Raw genomic sequence first — 15,505 nt, 5'->3', positions numbered from 1 at the left:
CTTTCTCCCTCTCCCCAACCCTTTCCCTCTGTCTCTCCCTCTTTTTTCTCCCTTTCTCTCTCTCTCACACACACACACCCTCTCTGAAGTGACACACCCTCAGGGGCTTTAGATTCTGCCAACCCATGAGTTCTGGTTTCAGCTCTACCATTGGCTAACTTAGCAACATTGAACATCCTTAACCTCCCTTGGCTTTACTTTCCTCATCTGTAGACTGGGGTAGTAATGAGCACCTCACAGGACTTTGGTGGGGATTAAACAGAATTCTCTGTATAAAATGCTGGGTATTGTGCTTGCATTTAGTAGACAGTGTATTACTGGTATTGTTGTTCAGTCACCCAGTCATGTCTGACTCTGCAACCCCATGGACTGCAGCACACCAGGCTTCCCTGTCCCTCACCGTCTCCCGGAGTTTGCTCATTCATGTCCATTGAGTCGGTGATGCCATCCAACCATCTCATCCACTGTTGTCTCCTTCTCCTGCCTTTAGTCTTTCCCAGCATCAGGGTCTTTTCCAATGAGTTGGCTCGTCACATCAGGTGGCCAAAGTGTTGGAGCTTCAACTTCAGCATCAGTCCTTCCAGTGAATATTCAGGGTTGATTTCCTTTAGGATTGACTGGTTTGATTTCTTTGCTGTCCGAGGGACAACTACTACTATAACTACTATAAATAATAACAGTAATCATCATTATTAGCATCACCACAGTCCAACTTCAGAAAATCCATATTGGGTTAAAAAATTTAAGACCAGGTACTTTGTTTTTTAGGAATAGAACTGTGCTTTAATTTTAAGGAGAGTATTGGTTAAAAAAAAAAAAAATTGCTGCAAACACCAAACTTACTGGGAAACATTAGATGAACTTGCTTCCTATTTCACTCAGAAAATTTAAGCCATCAGAAAAGAACTTCTCCAGACTCTTACAACTCTATCTACCAATTTGCCAGCACCCATTCAGTTATATGCTACCTTCCTCTTGGCTCATAAATACATTATCTGGGCTTCTATCCCAAGGCAACCAACCTCATATACACTGGACCTCATCTCTATACTTTACATAAGGACAATGGTCAAAAATCTTTTTTATCTACATGTCCCTTTTTCGGAATCATTTTACATCATAAACCCAGGTACTTTAGATCAGTCCCCAACCTTTTTGGCACCAGGGACCGGTTTTGTGGAAGACAGCTTTTTCATGGACTGAGATTAGGAGGTGGGGGGCTGTGGTTTGGGGATGATTCAAGCTATTACATTTATTGTTTAGTTTATCTCTATTATTATTATACCAGTTCATTAGATGAGCTGAGGTTAGCTGCTGGAGGTTGGGGAGCCCTGCCTTAGATGGGACATGAACCTAGCAAATTGTTTTTATATTCATGTTATCTGATTCTCTTCTGTTGAATTAGAAAAAGGTACCAAAAGTAATGCAAGTTCTGCCTTTACCTTAGAAATAACCACAAGCAGAATGAACCCCATTGGTGTCAAATACTCCCAGTGAGTGATTTCTCTCTGAATATGTATCTGTTTTTTTGTCTGTCTCTCCCCTCCACTCCCCCCGCCTCTCTCTCTCACACACACAGGTGTTGTGTTATTTAAAGCCAATATCTTGGTAGGAAATATGTTGTCTGTTTCTTTACTGATACATTTGTTTGAATTTGGTTCCATCACATCTGATTCCCCTTGAGTGTTATCCTAAAGAGAGAAATGCTCAGAGGGAATTAAATCAGCTTGGATGCTTCCTTAGGTTCCTCCCCTGCCCCAGATCTTGTTTAAAGCTGCAGAAGCAACTCAGAGTCCAGTTTAGCCCTGCTCTGAGCCAGAAGCTCCCGATTTCTTGGACATGAGCATCATGTAGCCCAGAGGTTGGCTCTGGGGAGGGCGGGCTTTGTGAGACCCTTGGTACTATCCTGTGGGCCAGCCCCCACCCTCTTTGCAACTACTCCTCAATTAACCATCATCTGTGGACAGAAATCTCTTTTGCATCTATGTTTTGCAGTCACTGCTCCCTCATGGGAATAATAAGTTTCACATGTACTGTCCCCCACTCCTCCCCCAGATAAAGTAATACCTACTCTTGCTTCTCGTAAAAGTGCCCCCTTCTGATTACTAGAAAGTCATCTAGTTTCCTAACTGCCTAAGAAGCTAAGTGTTCCCCTTCCTCACAGCCACGTGACTTGCAGAGTCTGATTGAGTTTGCTTATGTGCCTTCCCAGCATCTGTCTTCCTGGACTTGGATCGTGTTCTAATCTTCTACAGCTCTTGACTCTCTTAAAATCAAAGAGAACCGAGATAAAAGTCTAGTTCTAGTACTTTCTAGCTGCGTTGGCAAGGTTACCTAAGCTTTAGTTCCGTTTCCTCATCTGAAAATTAGGGAATGGCGATGTTTACCCCACAGGTGGTTTATTTAAGGTGTAAGGAGATAGTATGGTCTCCATGCTCTTAAGTGGGGGCAGAGCGGTGGGCAGGGTCTAAAAGTCAGAGTAAGACCAGGGGAAGGGGAAGATCAACTAGGGTCAAAACTAGCCAGTGTTGGAAAAAACTGCTTAAAACGGAGTAAATCTGTATTTGGGGATCATGTAATAGGAAAAGTATATTATCTTTGATGTGTAAGATTTGCTCTCAGAAAATTGAGAGTCTTGGGGTGGGGGTGGCAGCGACAAAAATGGTGCTCCCCTCCCCCCACCACATCAGTGGGATGGCAGGAGGCGTGGCCGGCCTTCTTAGAGTCACTTTTCGCTCCTTGCTTAACCATGACAAATGATCATTGCCCCTTAAATGATGGGACTGTGAAGCCAGACTGCTTTCAGACTGCTTTGTATCTGTCCTTTTTAAAGTATTCGCTGTCCTTGGTTGGTGAATGAGTTGGGTGCTTATATCACACCACCACCACACACAGCCCAAATTCAGTAGAATTGAGCTCCCCTCGATTGACTAGTAGCCCTTAGGAGTGAGATGTATTTTCCTACTCCTGTGAATGTAACTGAGATTACTCCCCTGTACTCTGCTGACTCATCTGCCCCTCACACTGGCCCAGGAAATGACCTCACTGATTGCCTTCCTTGATGGTATGTTTCTCTCTGTGGTAAAGGTCAGAAACGTTACCACACTCACTACTGACAATGCTCTTCCTCGTCAGGATCACTTCTAAAATTCGTGATAGTTCTTTTTCTCACCCCCCTAGTGCCCAGGGGAACCAGGGTCCCTGCTCACCAGTCTCTATCTGGGGAGGTGCCTGTGCTCTGCACCACCCTTTTCTCTAAGCCCTGGCTTAGCACTTCTGCCGCCCAGGTGTAAGCCTCTGTACCAGCCTTCCCCTCACACGCCGGCTAATTCTGCAGGTTCATGCGTTGGCTCATGTAAGCCCGGAGTTCCATCCCTGTAAAATGGGCTCACTGGCAGCCTAAAGCGAGCCTTCTCCACCCCAGCACTGAGACCAGAGGAGTTTGTGCCTCTGGCCTTGGCCCTGGGAGCACCAGCGAGCTGATCTCAGATGCACTCAGCTCCATCCGCTCCCCTAACTTCACAGGGGCTGCTGACCAGCTCCCATCTTCATAAAATTCATCTATTGCCTTTTCTCCTAGACATTCCAGAAGCATTAGTTGGCTTTCCCACTTGAGTGTCTGAAGAGAACATACTCAGCCCCAGGTGAAAAACCTGTCTGAAAATTCCTACTAAAAAAACAGGTGTCATTCTTAAACTGTCAGAAAGTTAGCCATATTTGAGGAAGTAATGAAATGGCTATAAATGATGTAAGCTTCACAACAGGCAAATGTGTTTGCAACTGCTGATGTCTGGAGAAGAGAGTTGAGGAGTTGGCTTCCAGGGATCAGCCCTGCAGAAAGTCCAATTAGGGCTGGTTTTCAAGGGGGTGATGGTCCTCAGCGGTGTGGATGCCCTCCCCCCAACCCCCAGGGGAACAGGGGTGTTAGAAGGCGGTGTTCAGACGGCTGCCTCCGACCCTTCTGACTGCAGAGACCCCTGCTTGAGTTGAATCCGCGGTTTCCACACCCCCTAGATTGCTATTCCAGACCTTCCTCCTGTGAGTAGGGCAGGAGTTCCAGGCCCTATTAGTGGATCTGTGGTCTCCAGGCAAAGTTTTCATAGCTTCGCGAGAGAACAGCAGTATCTGCGAGATATGCATTTGGTTAACACGCTGGGGAGGCCTCTCATAAATTTCAGAGCAACAGGAACTGAACGGCTTCGAAACTCCAACTGCAGATGGCCTTGGTATGAGGTCTGTTCCGCAAACCAGAGCATTTGATTTTCTAATCAGCTCACGTACGCATCAGACCCAGGGCCTGGAGGAGAAGAGGGCAGGGTCTGGAGCCCAAGGGAGGGGGCAGCCTACTCACTCCTCCCTGCCTGGACCCCCAGGGCCTCCTTGGAGTTTCTGTTGGCCTTACCTTTCTTTTCCAAGTGAGGTGGGGTTTTTCTATTTTAAGTGTGTAGACCTTTCCTTCCTTCACTTTGATATTTCCTTTAGTTTTCAGAAAGAGAAAGAAAAACTAAGAGGGAGAAAGTAGAGGAGGGTAGAGCAAAAATAAGGAGAGAGAAGAGGGGGGAGGGAAACAGAGGGACAGAGGCAGGCTGAAAGACTCCTTCTCTGGGAAGATGCTGGGAGTTGGGGTGTTTCCTTGTATGGCTCATAGTTATGTATGAAAATGAAAGTCGCTCAGTCGTGTCCGACTCTGCTACCCCATGGACCATGGAACTCTCCAGGCCAGAATACTGGAGTGGGTAGCCATTCCCTTCTCCAGGGGATCTTCTCAACCCAGGGATCTAACCCAGGTCTCCCACATTGCAGGCAGTTTCTTTACCAGCTGAGCCACAAGGGAAGCCCAAGAATCCTGGAGTGGGTAGCCTATCCCTTCTCCAGTGGATCTTCCTGACCCAGGAATCAAACCAGGGTCTCCTGCATTGCAGGCAGATTCTTTACCAGCTGAGCTATCAGGGATGCCCCTCATAGTTATGTAAGTTACCAGCAAATCCTCCACCTGATGTGACCGCCCGCCCTGCCTGGCTATAAGGCCAGCAACCGGCATGTAAGGCACACTCAGAAAGTGAAGCCATCTTCTCTCCTCCCAGCTGCGCCCAGAGCCCCTTTTCTCCAGAGCATCCCTGGAGCTTGTGTTAGCATCAGTAGGACAGGTCTTGTCTGTGAGCATACCATACTGCAATGTTGGGGTTTTCACTGCAGATTCTAGTGGTGTACCTGAGGCAAATACCTATAAAAGCCCCAAAACAAGAATAAAATCCCACCCTGACCTGTAGGGAGCTTCACAGGGCTTTTAGGTTCCTCAGCCCAGGAGGCTTAGCCAGTGCTTCCCCCTGAGGCTGCTGCAAGTGCAGAGGGCCAGGAGGTGGCCCAGCCTCGGACCATGTCTGGTCCCCTCCTCCCCATCCATTTCCCCAGCACAGGTCACCGCCTCCCCCTGCCCCAGAGCCATTGGACATGCTATTGGAAACAGGAACCACTCTCACTGTACACATTGAGCTGCTCGGGGTTAGGCACCAGGATGGCACCCAATGCAGACCTTGAACTAAATGCTTGCTCTTAAAATGTTTGGGATGTCACACAAGCTCATGTGACAGAATAGAAATAAAAACTTTTCATGACTATGTCTGTGTGTGTGTGTGTGTGTGTGTGTGCAGGCGCACAGACAATGGGACTGTAGCCCACCAGGCTCCTCTGTCAATGGGATTCTCCAGGCAAGAATAATGGAGTTGGTTGCCATTTCCTTCTTCAGGGGATCTTCCCGACCCAGGAATCGAACCAGGGTCTCCTGCATTGCAGGCAGATTCTTTAACAACTACACCACCAGGCAAGCCCAGTTCTCCCGAAGTGGTGGATTAAAGATGAGTTTTATTCTCACAAATGTTTTTTATTTTACATCGGCACTTACAAAAGGTTTCTACAGTGATGTATCACTTTTGTAATCAGGAAAAGGGGGGTTAAAAGAAACAATATTTTAGTGATCATGATCATCACCTTGCATCCCTCGGTCCCCTCAGCACTGGGGGTTGAGTCAGAACAGTGGGATTGTGGAGGACCGGGAGGCTACCTTCTAAGCATCAGACTCCCCACCTCACGCTGCTCTCTGACTGCAGAGAGCAGACCAGCAGGTGTTCGCCTTCATCACTGTGACGAGGGCAGGGAGTTTCCCCATGGCCTGGGCTCTTTGGTTCTTAGCTATTGAACAGCAGACAGTGACATTGGCAAGTGTCTCTGTGCTGTCTTCCTGGAAGATGTAGTCCACCATAACACTTGAAGTCCCCTTCGAAAGCAGCTGCAGAAGTTGCTCTCTGACCATAGACTTGGGCAAAGCTGAGCCTGTCCTGCGTATGCAGAATGGGTGCATTTCTATCTAATGGACTGTGTGCATCCTTGCTTAGATGGCCTGGAGGCATGGAGGCACGCGTTCAGGACTCTCTGATGTGTCTTCATGTGTAATCTGATACCTGACTTCTTGGTTCTTTTAGACCCCTGCCCTTGTACTCCTTTGTCTGCTCTGTCCTTCCCATTCTCACTGCCTGTCTGTCTCTGTCTCTCTGTCCTTCCTCTTTCCCCCACTTCCCTCCTCTGCCCCTCTCTCCATCTGTCTCTCCTTTGCTGTCTCCCTTCTGTGTATCTTCTCTCCTTCCTCCCCTTCCCACCCAGTTTCCCCTCCTTCCCTCTCCATCTCTCTCTCTCTCTCACACACACACACACACACACATCTTTCCCACTTGCATCTCCTTTCTATGGTACCTGTTTTTATTAAGCCTCAAGTCATTTATGAGATGAGGCAAAATATCCATAAATACAAGATTGCGACACTGAGTCTCCTCCCGCCCCATCAGCTCTGGGGAGTAGTGTTCCCAAAGACAGATTCCGAGTGTTCCTTTTAATATGTTTCTATTGACCTGACACTTCACCACCAGGACCGTCAGCGGATTGTAGGCTTTCGTATCACAAAGGAGCTTGGAGAGCTGGAAGATGATCTGCTCCAAGCGTCCCTTTTAGGAACCCTGCTGTTTTACTTTTCTGAGAGGCCTTTGTCTCTCTCCTTTGTTTCCTGTGATGCTAGCTTGGTTCTGGTGATGAGTGCCCATCAGAATCACCTGGAGGGCAAAAGGTACTGAATGTCAATTCTGTCTCAATAAACCTGACTTTTTGAAAAAAAAAGTCACTTGGGCTGGGCAGCTTGTCACACAAATTCCTAGACCCCACCCCAAGGATCCTAATCTAGGGTGAGGCCCAGGAACTTGGCTTTCTGACAGGCTGCAGTGATGTGAAGCTGTCGGCCCACAGATCACATGTGAAGGAGCCTGGCTGTGAACCCTGACAAGGGACTCGCAGTAGCCACTTGGAGGGGGTTGTCTAAAAGGCCTTTCATAGAGCTTATCAAAAGCCTTTTTCGACATCTAATCAAATTAGATCCACTGGTCCCCAGTCCCTTCGTCTCTCCATGTTTGCCCCTTGATGAGTTTAGTGAGCACAGAAATGCTGGTTATGTGACCTACAGCAGACCCTTTCAGCCTCAACTTATCATCCCAGTGTCTGCTGTCAGCAAGTGGCCAAGCCACTCCTGAACCACCTGGGCCCAGGACTCGCAGATAACTGTAGTCAGCCCCCGTGTCCTGGAGGCGACTGCTGGGCAGGGACGTGCTGCAGGCAGGAACAGGGCTGGCCAACTGCCCTGGGTTGCCGCCTTCACCTGGCTTTGGGCTTCTCTGCTGGTCTTCACACGTGAAAGTCGCTATCTTCAGTGACTGAAAGGCACCCCTGGATTTTAGTTGCACTGCAGTGAACTTAGGGGGAGAGGAGGAGATTATACAGGAGAGTGGTCTGGTCACATATGGGACTCATTAGCATCATGGGATTGTGGGTGCTGATAACAGAAGAGCTGACAGTGAGCATAGTACTTACTAGGCTTGGCCTCGCTCAACCTCAGAGCCACCACGAGGCAGAGGACTTGCCGCCTCCCAGGTGGAAGCTCAGAACGGCATCCAGGCAGCAGAGGCAGAACCCTCATCCTTGTCTTTCTGCCTCCTCAGCCCAAGGTCATGGCCTCTAAGGGCTCTCTGCATCAAGGATTCTGCTGTATTTTTTCTTGTTCAGTCGCTAAGTCATGTCCAACTCTTCGTGACCTCGTGGACTGCAGCACACAAGGCTTACCTGCCCTTCACTGTCTCCTGGAGTTTGCTCAAACTCATGTCCATTGAGTTGGTGATGCTATCTAACCATCTCATCGTCAGCCTCCCCCTTTTCCTTTTGCCTTCCATCTTTCCCAGCATCAGGCTCTTTTCCATTGAATCAGCTCTTCACATCAGGTGGCCAAAGTATTGGAGCTTCAGCATCAGTCCTTCCAATGGATATTCAGGGTTGATTTTCTTTCGGATTGACTGGTTTATTCTCCTTGTAGTCCAAGAGATTCTCAAACGTCTCCTTCAGCACCATAATTCAAAAGCATCAAAGCTGTACTTTTTAGGCTCTGTTTTTTTTCCATTGGAATTATGAGTTTTCCAAAATTGTGATACTTCTAGAAGCAAATCATAAATAGATAGCAACATGAGTTTACTATTTCATGATGGTTGAAAATCTTACAATATGAAATTGGAGTTTAATTCACTCAAAAAAGCAAGAGCTCCAGGCACATGTGTTTTTCCCTCCAAAAAATATACGAGAACGACCCACTCCCTAAATGGCCAAACACAAATATAAGAGAATCTTTTGAAAGATGCAACAAAAACATCTATCATGCCATCTTGAAATAGCTGCCTACTGTGTCTGAAGGGTTATTTGGACAAAGCAGGGCTATTGGAGTCTAATAAATCCCTCTGGGCTGGTCAGTAGATGACGCGTGGTTATTTGGACAAAGCAGGGCTATTGGAGTCTAATAAATCCCTCTGGGCTGGTCAGTAGATGACGCGTGGTTCCTTAGAGTGCTTCTGAGTAGCCTGAGAGGTCTGATGATGCCCCAAGCTCCTGAGAGCCACAGAGCTCTGAGTGGACTCTCCCCACCACCACCCTGGCTTTCCCAGTCCTGCCTGTGCCACGCCCAGGAGGACGTGTATGCACTAAGTCATCTTCGTGGCGTGATCACAGCTAATCCCACCACCCCAGAGAGACCCTGCCACCGTGTTTCTGTCATCCTTCCCAGACTTCTTCAGGTCTAAATTTCTGTTTGTTTACATAGAGTCATACTCTACAGACCTTTGTCTGTAGAAATGCACTGGAAATGCACTGGAATGCATTGGAAATGCACTCCTTCTCTTACAGTTATATATCACGAACATCTTTTCGCATCATAATTCTTCCTCAGCATCAACTGAATGGTTAAATAGTACTCTTTTGTACCTTTCTTCAGTTTCCTGCCTTTAAAACAGATTTTTATGGAGGCTGTCTTTTGAAAAAATGATCTCTGTTATTTTGTAAAAGTAAAATTAGGTCGTTCTTGGGGAGTAGGCTTTAAATAGTAAAATTGCTGTGATATCTCTGAATTACACTGAGGCTTTTGGGGAGACTGTTTTGTTTCCTACAAAGCTAATAAGTAAGTGAAGCCCCCTGGCAGGCTCACAAGCAGGTTCTGGACTGGCCATTAGGAGGAGAAGCTGGGAGGGACCAGAAAGCCCAGCCGTCCGGGCCCCTTCTCCTGGGGGGCGGGGACCTGTGGGATGTCTTGCTGTGCCTTGAATCTGAGCCAAGTGTCTTCTCTCTCCCAGCAGACCCGCCCGTGGCTGCAGCGGTGGTGTCCCATTTTAACGACTGCCCAGATTCCCACCGTCAGTTCTGCTTCCATGGAACCTGCAGGTTTCTGGTGCAGGAGGAGAAGCCCGCGTGTGTGTAAGTGTCCCTGTGGTTCTGCGGTGCTGGGGCTGCAGGCGTCCCAGCCACCACTTAAAACAGTATTTACCTCCACAAGCCATGCCAGGGCTGCCTGAGCGCCCTGGAGCCAAACACAATGGGGAACCAGAACAGTGGGCTGAGGGACTCCTGCTTCAACCCTGCTGATCCCAGCCCAGAGCCACTGAGGCAGGAATCCTAGGACGTGGAGCCTGGGTGTCTGCATTTTTAACAAGCATCTCAGGTGGCTCCTGGGTTCCATAAAGTCTAAAACTTCCTGGATTCAAGTGAGGTTTTTCCTTTTTTAATTGAAGTATAGTTGATTTGGGCTTCCCAGGTGGTTCTGCAGTAAAGAACCTGCCTGCTAACGCAGGAGACACCAGAGATGAGGGTTCCATTTCTGGGTGGGGAAGATCCCCTGAAGGAGGAAATGGCAACCCACTCTAGCATGCTCGCCTGAAAAATCCCATGGACAAAGGAGCCTGGTGGGCTACGGTCCATGGGGCTGCAAAAGAGTTGGATATGACTGAGCGCATCTGCATAGTTGATTTACAGTGTTGTATTAGTATCAGGTGTGTAGCAAAGCAATTCAGTTATACACTTATACATATAATGCATGTATTCTTCTTGAAATTCTTTTCCATTATAGGTTGTTATAAGATATTGAATATTGTTCCCTGTGCTATACAGTAGGTCCCTATTATTTACCCGTTTTATATATAGTACTATACATCTGTTAATCCCAAACTCCTAATCTTGGATTCAAGTTTAATTCACTACTTAGAAGTTTTGGAGAGCAAGACACTGGGTTGGATCCCTTTGAGTGGCCAGTAGCTCTGAGGTGAGGTCTGTGCCCTCCGGCATCTTTACCTCACAGCTAATAAAATAAGCCAGAAGGGCACACAAAGGGTTGGTGTGCCTGATTGGCAACAGGACAGAACAACTTGGGAATAAAGATGTTCATAGCAGGCCCAGCATGAGGTGGCGGGGGGTGGGGTGCAGGGAGGGTTGCTTCTTAAAATATAGCTGAGCCCACACCCACTGAATCAGAATCTCTAGGAATGGGACCCTGGAGTCACCTTGGTTAAAAGCCACCAGTGATTGCAATGGTCAGCCCGACTGGGCAAGAAAGGCACATAAGTAAAGCCTTCTAGAGCAGGTGTTGGACTTAGGCTAATAGGGAAAGCAGAGAAGTTACTCAAGGCCTGGACACTCATGCACCCCCACCCTTTGCGTGCACTTCCGGCTTATTTTATTAGCTGTACTATACTGTTATGGGTCAGTGAGGCCACAGCAGGGAGGAGACAAATCTGCAGGTGAATTGGAGGCCAGAGCCTGTTGGAAGTTAGCCTTTATTCTCTAGCCAGTGGAAGCCATCAGTTTGGGAAAGAGATGTTTTAAGAAAGTTAACCTGTGCATGGTGGAATACTGTAAGTTGGCCCTGTACTCAGCCTTGGCACTGTGGGCATTTGGGGCTGGGTAACCCTTTGTTGTGTGGGCACACCTGTGTGGCTGAAGGATGTTAGCATCCCTGGTCTCTACCCCCCCAGGTGCCAGTAGCACCATTTCCCCCCAACAGTCATGGCAATCAAAAATGTCTCCAGCCATTGCCAAATGTGCCCTGGGGTGGGGAGATATGTGGAGGAGGCAGAATTGTCCTCCACCCCCTTTAAGAACCATCCATCTCTACGAAGATGCCATTTTTATAGGTGGGAAATGGAAGTCAGCAATTTCATATGATCCAACCTAATAGTACCAGTGTGTGTGTGCTAAGTCACTTCAGTCATGTCCAACTCTTTGTGACCGTATGGACCATAGCCTGCCAGGCTCCTCTGTCCATGGGGATTCTCCAGGCAAGAATACTGGAGTAGCTTGCCATGCCCTCCATCAGCGGATCTTCCCAACCGGGGGGGGGTCGAACACACGTCTCTGGCCTTGGCAGGTGGGTTCTTTACCACCAGCGCCATCTGGGAAGCCACTGGTACTGGTAAATAATACTAAATGTTAATAAAAAGCCAACGTTTATTGAGCTTTGCTTCATGCCAGTCACTGTTCTAAGCACGATCCACATGTTAACTCGTGTAATCCTCATGATGACCCCAGGGCATGGAGAGGTTGAGCCCTGATCACAGAGGGGAGCGCACATTCAGACCCGGCTGGTCCGGCTCCTAAAGCTGCTTTCTTACCCACAGTGCTGAAGGGTGTCAGAGGAGTAGCCCAGGGGGCCGGGAGAGCCCGCCGCAGTAAGCAGTGGTGGGCAGGACTCCCCTTTTCCTGAGGCGCAGCTGTGTAAGCCTGTGCGGTGGCCCCTTGGGGTGCCTCTGGGCCTCACCTGGGGGGCACACTGGCCACCTTCCTCCAGGAGAACTGGGTAAGGCCCCAGGTCACATCTGTAGAGCCAAGAGCCCTCCCGCCCACCCCATACATTCAAAGCACGCTGATGACAAGAATCACTCTCATCACGACTACCACTCTTATGAAAACACACACGGGAGCCTTGGGGACTGATGGGACTGTTTTCGTGACTTGCCTGATCACTGTGGAAAAACACTGGCCCTGAAGGAAGTGTGGCTCTTTAGCCCAGATCTCAGGAAGCCTCCAGTGCAGCAGGTGGGGGGTCTTCTCCCTTCCAGTCACCTCTCATGCCAAGACCTCAGGCTACCCCCGGCTATGCGATGAGAGGGCCTTCTTTGGAGAGAGAGGACAGTTCTGACTAAAATTGTGTCAGAAGGTTAGTGTTTCCACCAGATCAGGGGCTGTTCTAAATGTTGAGAGCTGGCAGCCTTGAGCCGGGGTCAGCAGAGACCCAGAGCAATAACCCTACCTGTGTCTGAGCCCCCTTGGCTGGTGGGAAGAGTGGGACGTGGGTGGCTCTCTCGTTCTCCTCAGTCTGGGTGCCAAGCTCTGCTTTTGGCTCACGGAGATCACTGTCCATCACATTTACACGCCATTAATGTTGGTTGTCTGGACAACTGGCCGTCTCTCTCCCCACTCACACTGTAACTATTACTGTAAATGATAATAGTAAGCTCTGGGTAAAAACTGTAACTGTGTGCCAGCCCCAGCTCCACACACAGTGACTCATGCCGTTCTCTCGTCCTTCCTCTCAAGTAGAGATTCTTGCCCTTATTGTGTAAATCAGAACACTTAAGCTCAGAGAAGTTAGGCGACTTGCCCAGAGTCCCAGAGCCCGTATACAGTGGAGCTGGGATTCAGTCCCATCAGTTCCAGCCCCCAAACCCATGTTCTGTTCTGCTGCCCCAGAGGGCGCTCTTTCTGCCGCAGCCTCACAGAGTTCACTGCAAAAAGCTGTTTTTGTTTCCAGAAAAGGTATTGGCACTGTCCCTCTGCAGGCAAACCTTCCTCCAGGGGAACGTCAGGGTCATTCCCTACCTTGTTGCCCTGAGCACAGACTCTCAAGGATTCCTTCCTGTGGGTCAAGGGCAGAGTCTATAGAATCCACTTTTGCAGGATGGGGAAGCTGAACATCTCTGGGGAGGCGTGGCCATGCAAGACTTTGCCTCCTCTTTACCTCAGTTTCCCCACTGGGTCTTGGCGGCCTAGGGGCGGTATTCAGCGCACAGACATGTTTCATGCAGCGGTAGGTGAATCTGAATTATTCTTTGGTGGTTTTAATTAACTGCTTGCATTTTGGAAGTCAGGTTTACAACTCCAAGCAGACACCCAGCTTCTCTGGAGCACAGCCTGCCCTCCCCAGTTCCCCAGTTTCCACGTCTGCCTACTGCTCCCTGACACTGAAGCTGCCGCTGGTCCGTCATCCTATCGCCCTTCTTTTCTGCTCACGACAGCTAGCTTTGATCATTTCTGTCGCCACATGAGCCTGTCAGCTCGGTGAGGGCAGGACCATACCTTATACCCTTTTGTACTTTCATTACTTAGAAGAATGTTCTAATTCACTCATTGCCACTAGATCAGAAATTCTGAGTCTGTGCAGAGAAAGCAAAGCCTGCTGTTCCTGCTCTTAAGAACCGCCCTAGCTCTGGGGGAGCTGACACACTCATCCTTAGTAAAACTCGCAAACCTTGAGGTTAAGGGCATGTCAGTCATGGACTTACAAGGCAAACCCACAGGGGCCGAAGATTATAGTCTGAAAAGAGGGAGTTCTTTCTATAATACTGTTGGCTCTTAAGCTTTGTTTTCCATAATAGCAATAGTCTTTGGGTCTCCAGAGTTAAAATGACATCTCACACTAAAATATGAAATAAAAAAAGTTAAATAACTAGTCAGAAATTGCCAAAGGTAGTGAATATCATCCTGAAATATTTATGCTTCACATGAACCCTAGATTGTATTTTTTGGTCTCTCTTTAATAAATCCCTGCTAGGCACCAACCACTTTAGAAAACAAATAGGCAAAGAATTTCCAAAGGCAGTTAGTAAAACCAGAGAAATGCAAGGTTAGGACTCAAGCACCATTTTTTTCCCCTGAGGCAAATTCTGCAAACCGTTGGTCTGCCGCTTGCAGGAACCTTCAAACAAAGGAAAACAGTTGAAGGAAGCCACCCAGGTGACAGGTTTTCAGGGTTCCAGTGTTGGCAGCCAGTGGCGATTCGCTGAAGTGTCTCACAGTCCAAAATGCCCCTCGGTGACTGAACTCCCTGACTTTCCCACAGCAAAGTGTGAAAGCGCATTGCTGTCGGCCAAGGAAAATATTCCACCTGGCTCTGGCACAGTGCCTTCTACTGGGAGCTGAACAGTCAAACACCCCGAGAGGGGTGACCGCCTTCAGTAAGCCCGCAGACTGCCCGTGTAACCGAGAACATGCCTCCCCAGAGACCAGGATTGGGGGTGGTTTTCCTGCTGGTGCTTAAGCCACTTCATGTAGATCTATCACCTCAACAACCAGTAGGTGGTGGGGTTAGGGGGAGAAGTTAGGACATCACCCAACCCCAGATCTTGAGGAAGTGCCCGCCTTCTCTCTGCCCTCACCGGAGGCAGATACTGAGGGTCACACACCAGGCAGGAACACACAGCAGTTAAAGGCATAAATTTCAAGGTCAGACGGACCCAAGTGACTTAGCACCATTAAGCCTCAGTTTCTTTGTGTATAAAATGGGGAGATGAGTATTTCTCAGGATTGTAATGAGGCCCCAGTGACCCTAATGCATATAGAGCTTTTGCTGTCCAAGATAGGAGCCACTAGCCATGTGAGGCTGTTTAACTTATTTAATTAAAATTTCATTTTTCAGTCTCGCTAGCCACATTTTAAATACTTAGTACCTCTGGGCAGCGAGCGGCTACTATATTAGATGCCACACATACAGACACTATTTGCATCGTCATAGAAAGTTATTTTTAAATTTATTGTTTATTGAAGTATAGTTGGCTTATAGTATTGTGTTAATTTCTGCTATACGGCAGAGTAGCAGTTATACATATATATATTCTTTCTATATTCTTTTCTATTATGGTTTATCCCAGGATATTGAATAGAGCTCCCTGTGCTATACAGTAGGACTTGTTGTTTGTCTCTTCTTTGTGTAATAGTTTGCATCTGCTAACCCCAAACTCCCAGTCCCTCCCTCTCCCACCCATTGATCCTTGGCAACGGACAAGTCTGTTCTGTCTCTGAGTCTGTTTCTGTTTTGTAGATAAATTCATTTGTGTGCTGTATTTTAGATTCCACATATAAGGGATATCATATGGTATTTGCCTTTTCT

The 15,505-nt window shown here is 48.1% G+C and overlaps 1 protein-coding gene across 3 annotated transcripts in view; it reads left to right on the top strand.

Moving 5' to 3' along the window:
* The window catches only part of TGFA (transforming growth factor alpha), a 109,778-nt gene that overhangs the window by 79,916 nt on the left and 14,357 nt on the right, over positions 1-15,505 (top strand). For 2 of the 3 annotated variants that reach the window (XM_061155660.1, XM_061155658.1), the window contains exon 3: positions 9,705-9,825. In XM_061155660.1, the coding sequence (XP_061011643.1) occupies positions 9,705-9,825 (121 nt within the window). The remainder of the gene's footprint in view (positions 1-9,704; positions 9,826-15,505) is intronic. The other variant, XM_061155659.1, reaches the window with a different exon arrangement.

This window comes from Dama dama, chromosome 11, assembly GCF_033118175.1.
Source record: "Dama dama isolate Ldn47 chromosome 11, ASM3311817v1, whole genome shotgun sequence".
Classification (NCBI taxonomy): domain Eukaryota; kingdom Metazoa; phylum Chordata; class Mammalia; order Artiodactyla; family Cervidae; genus Dama; species Dama dama.
This window is presented reverse-complemented; position numbering and strand designations above follow the sequence as displayed.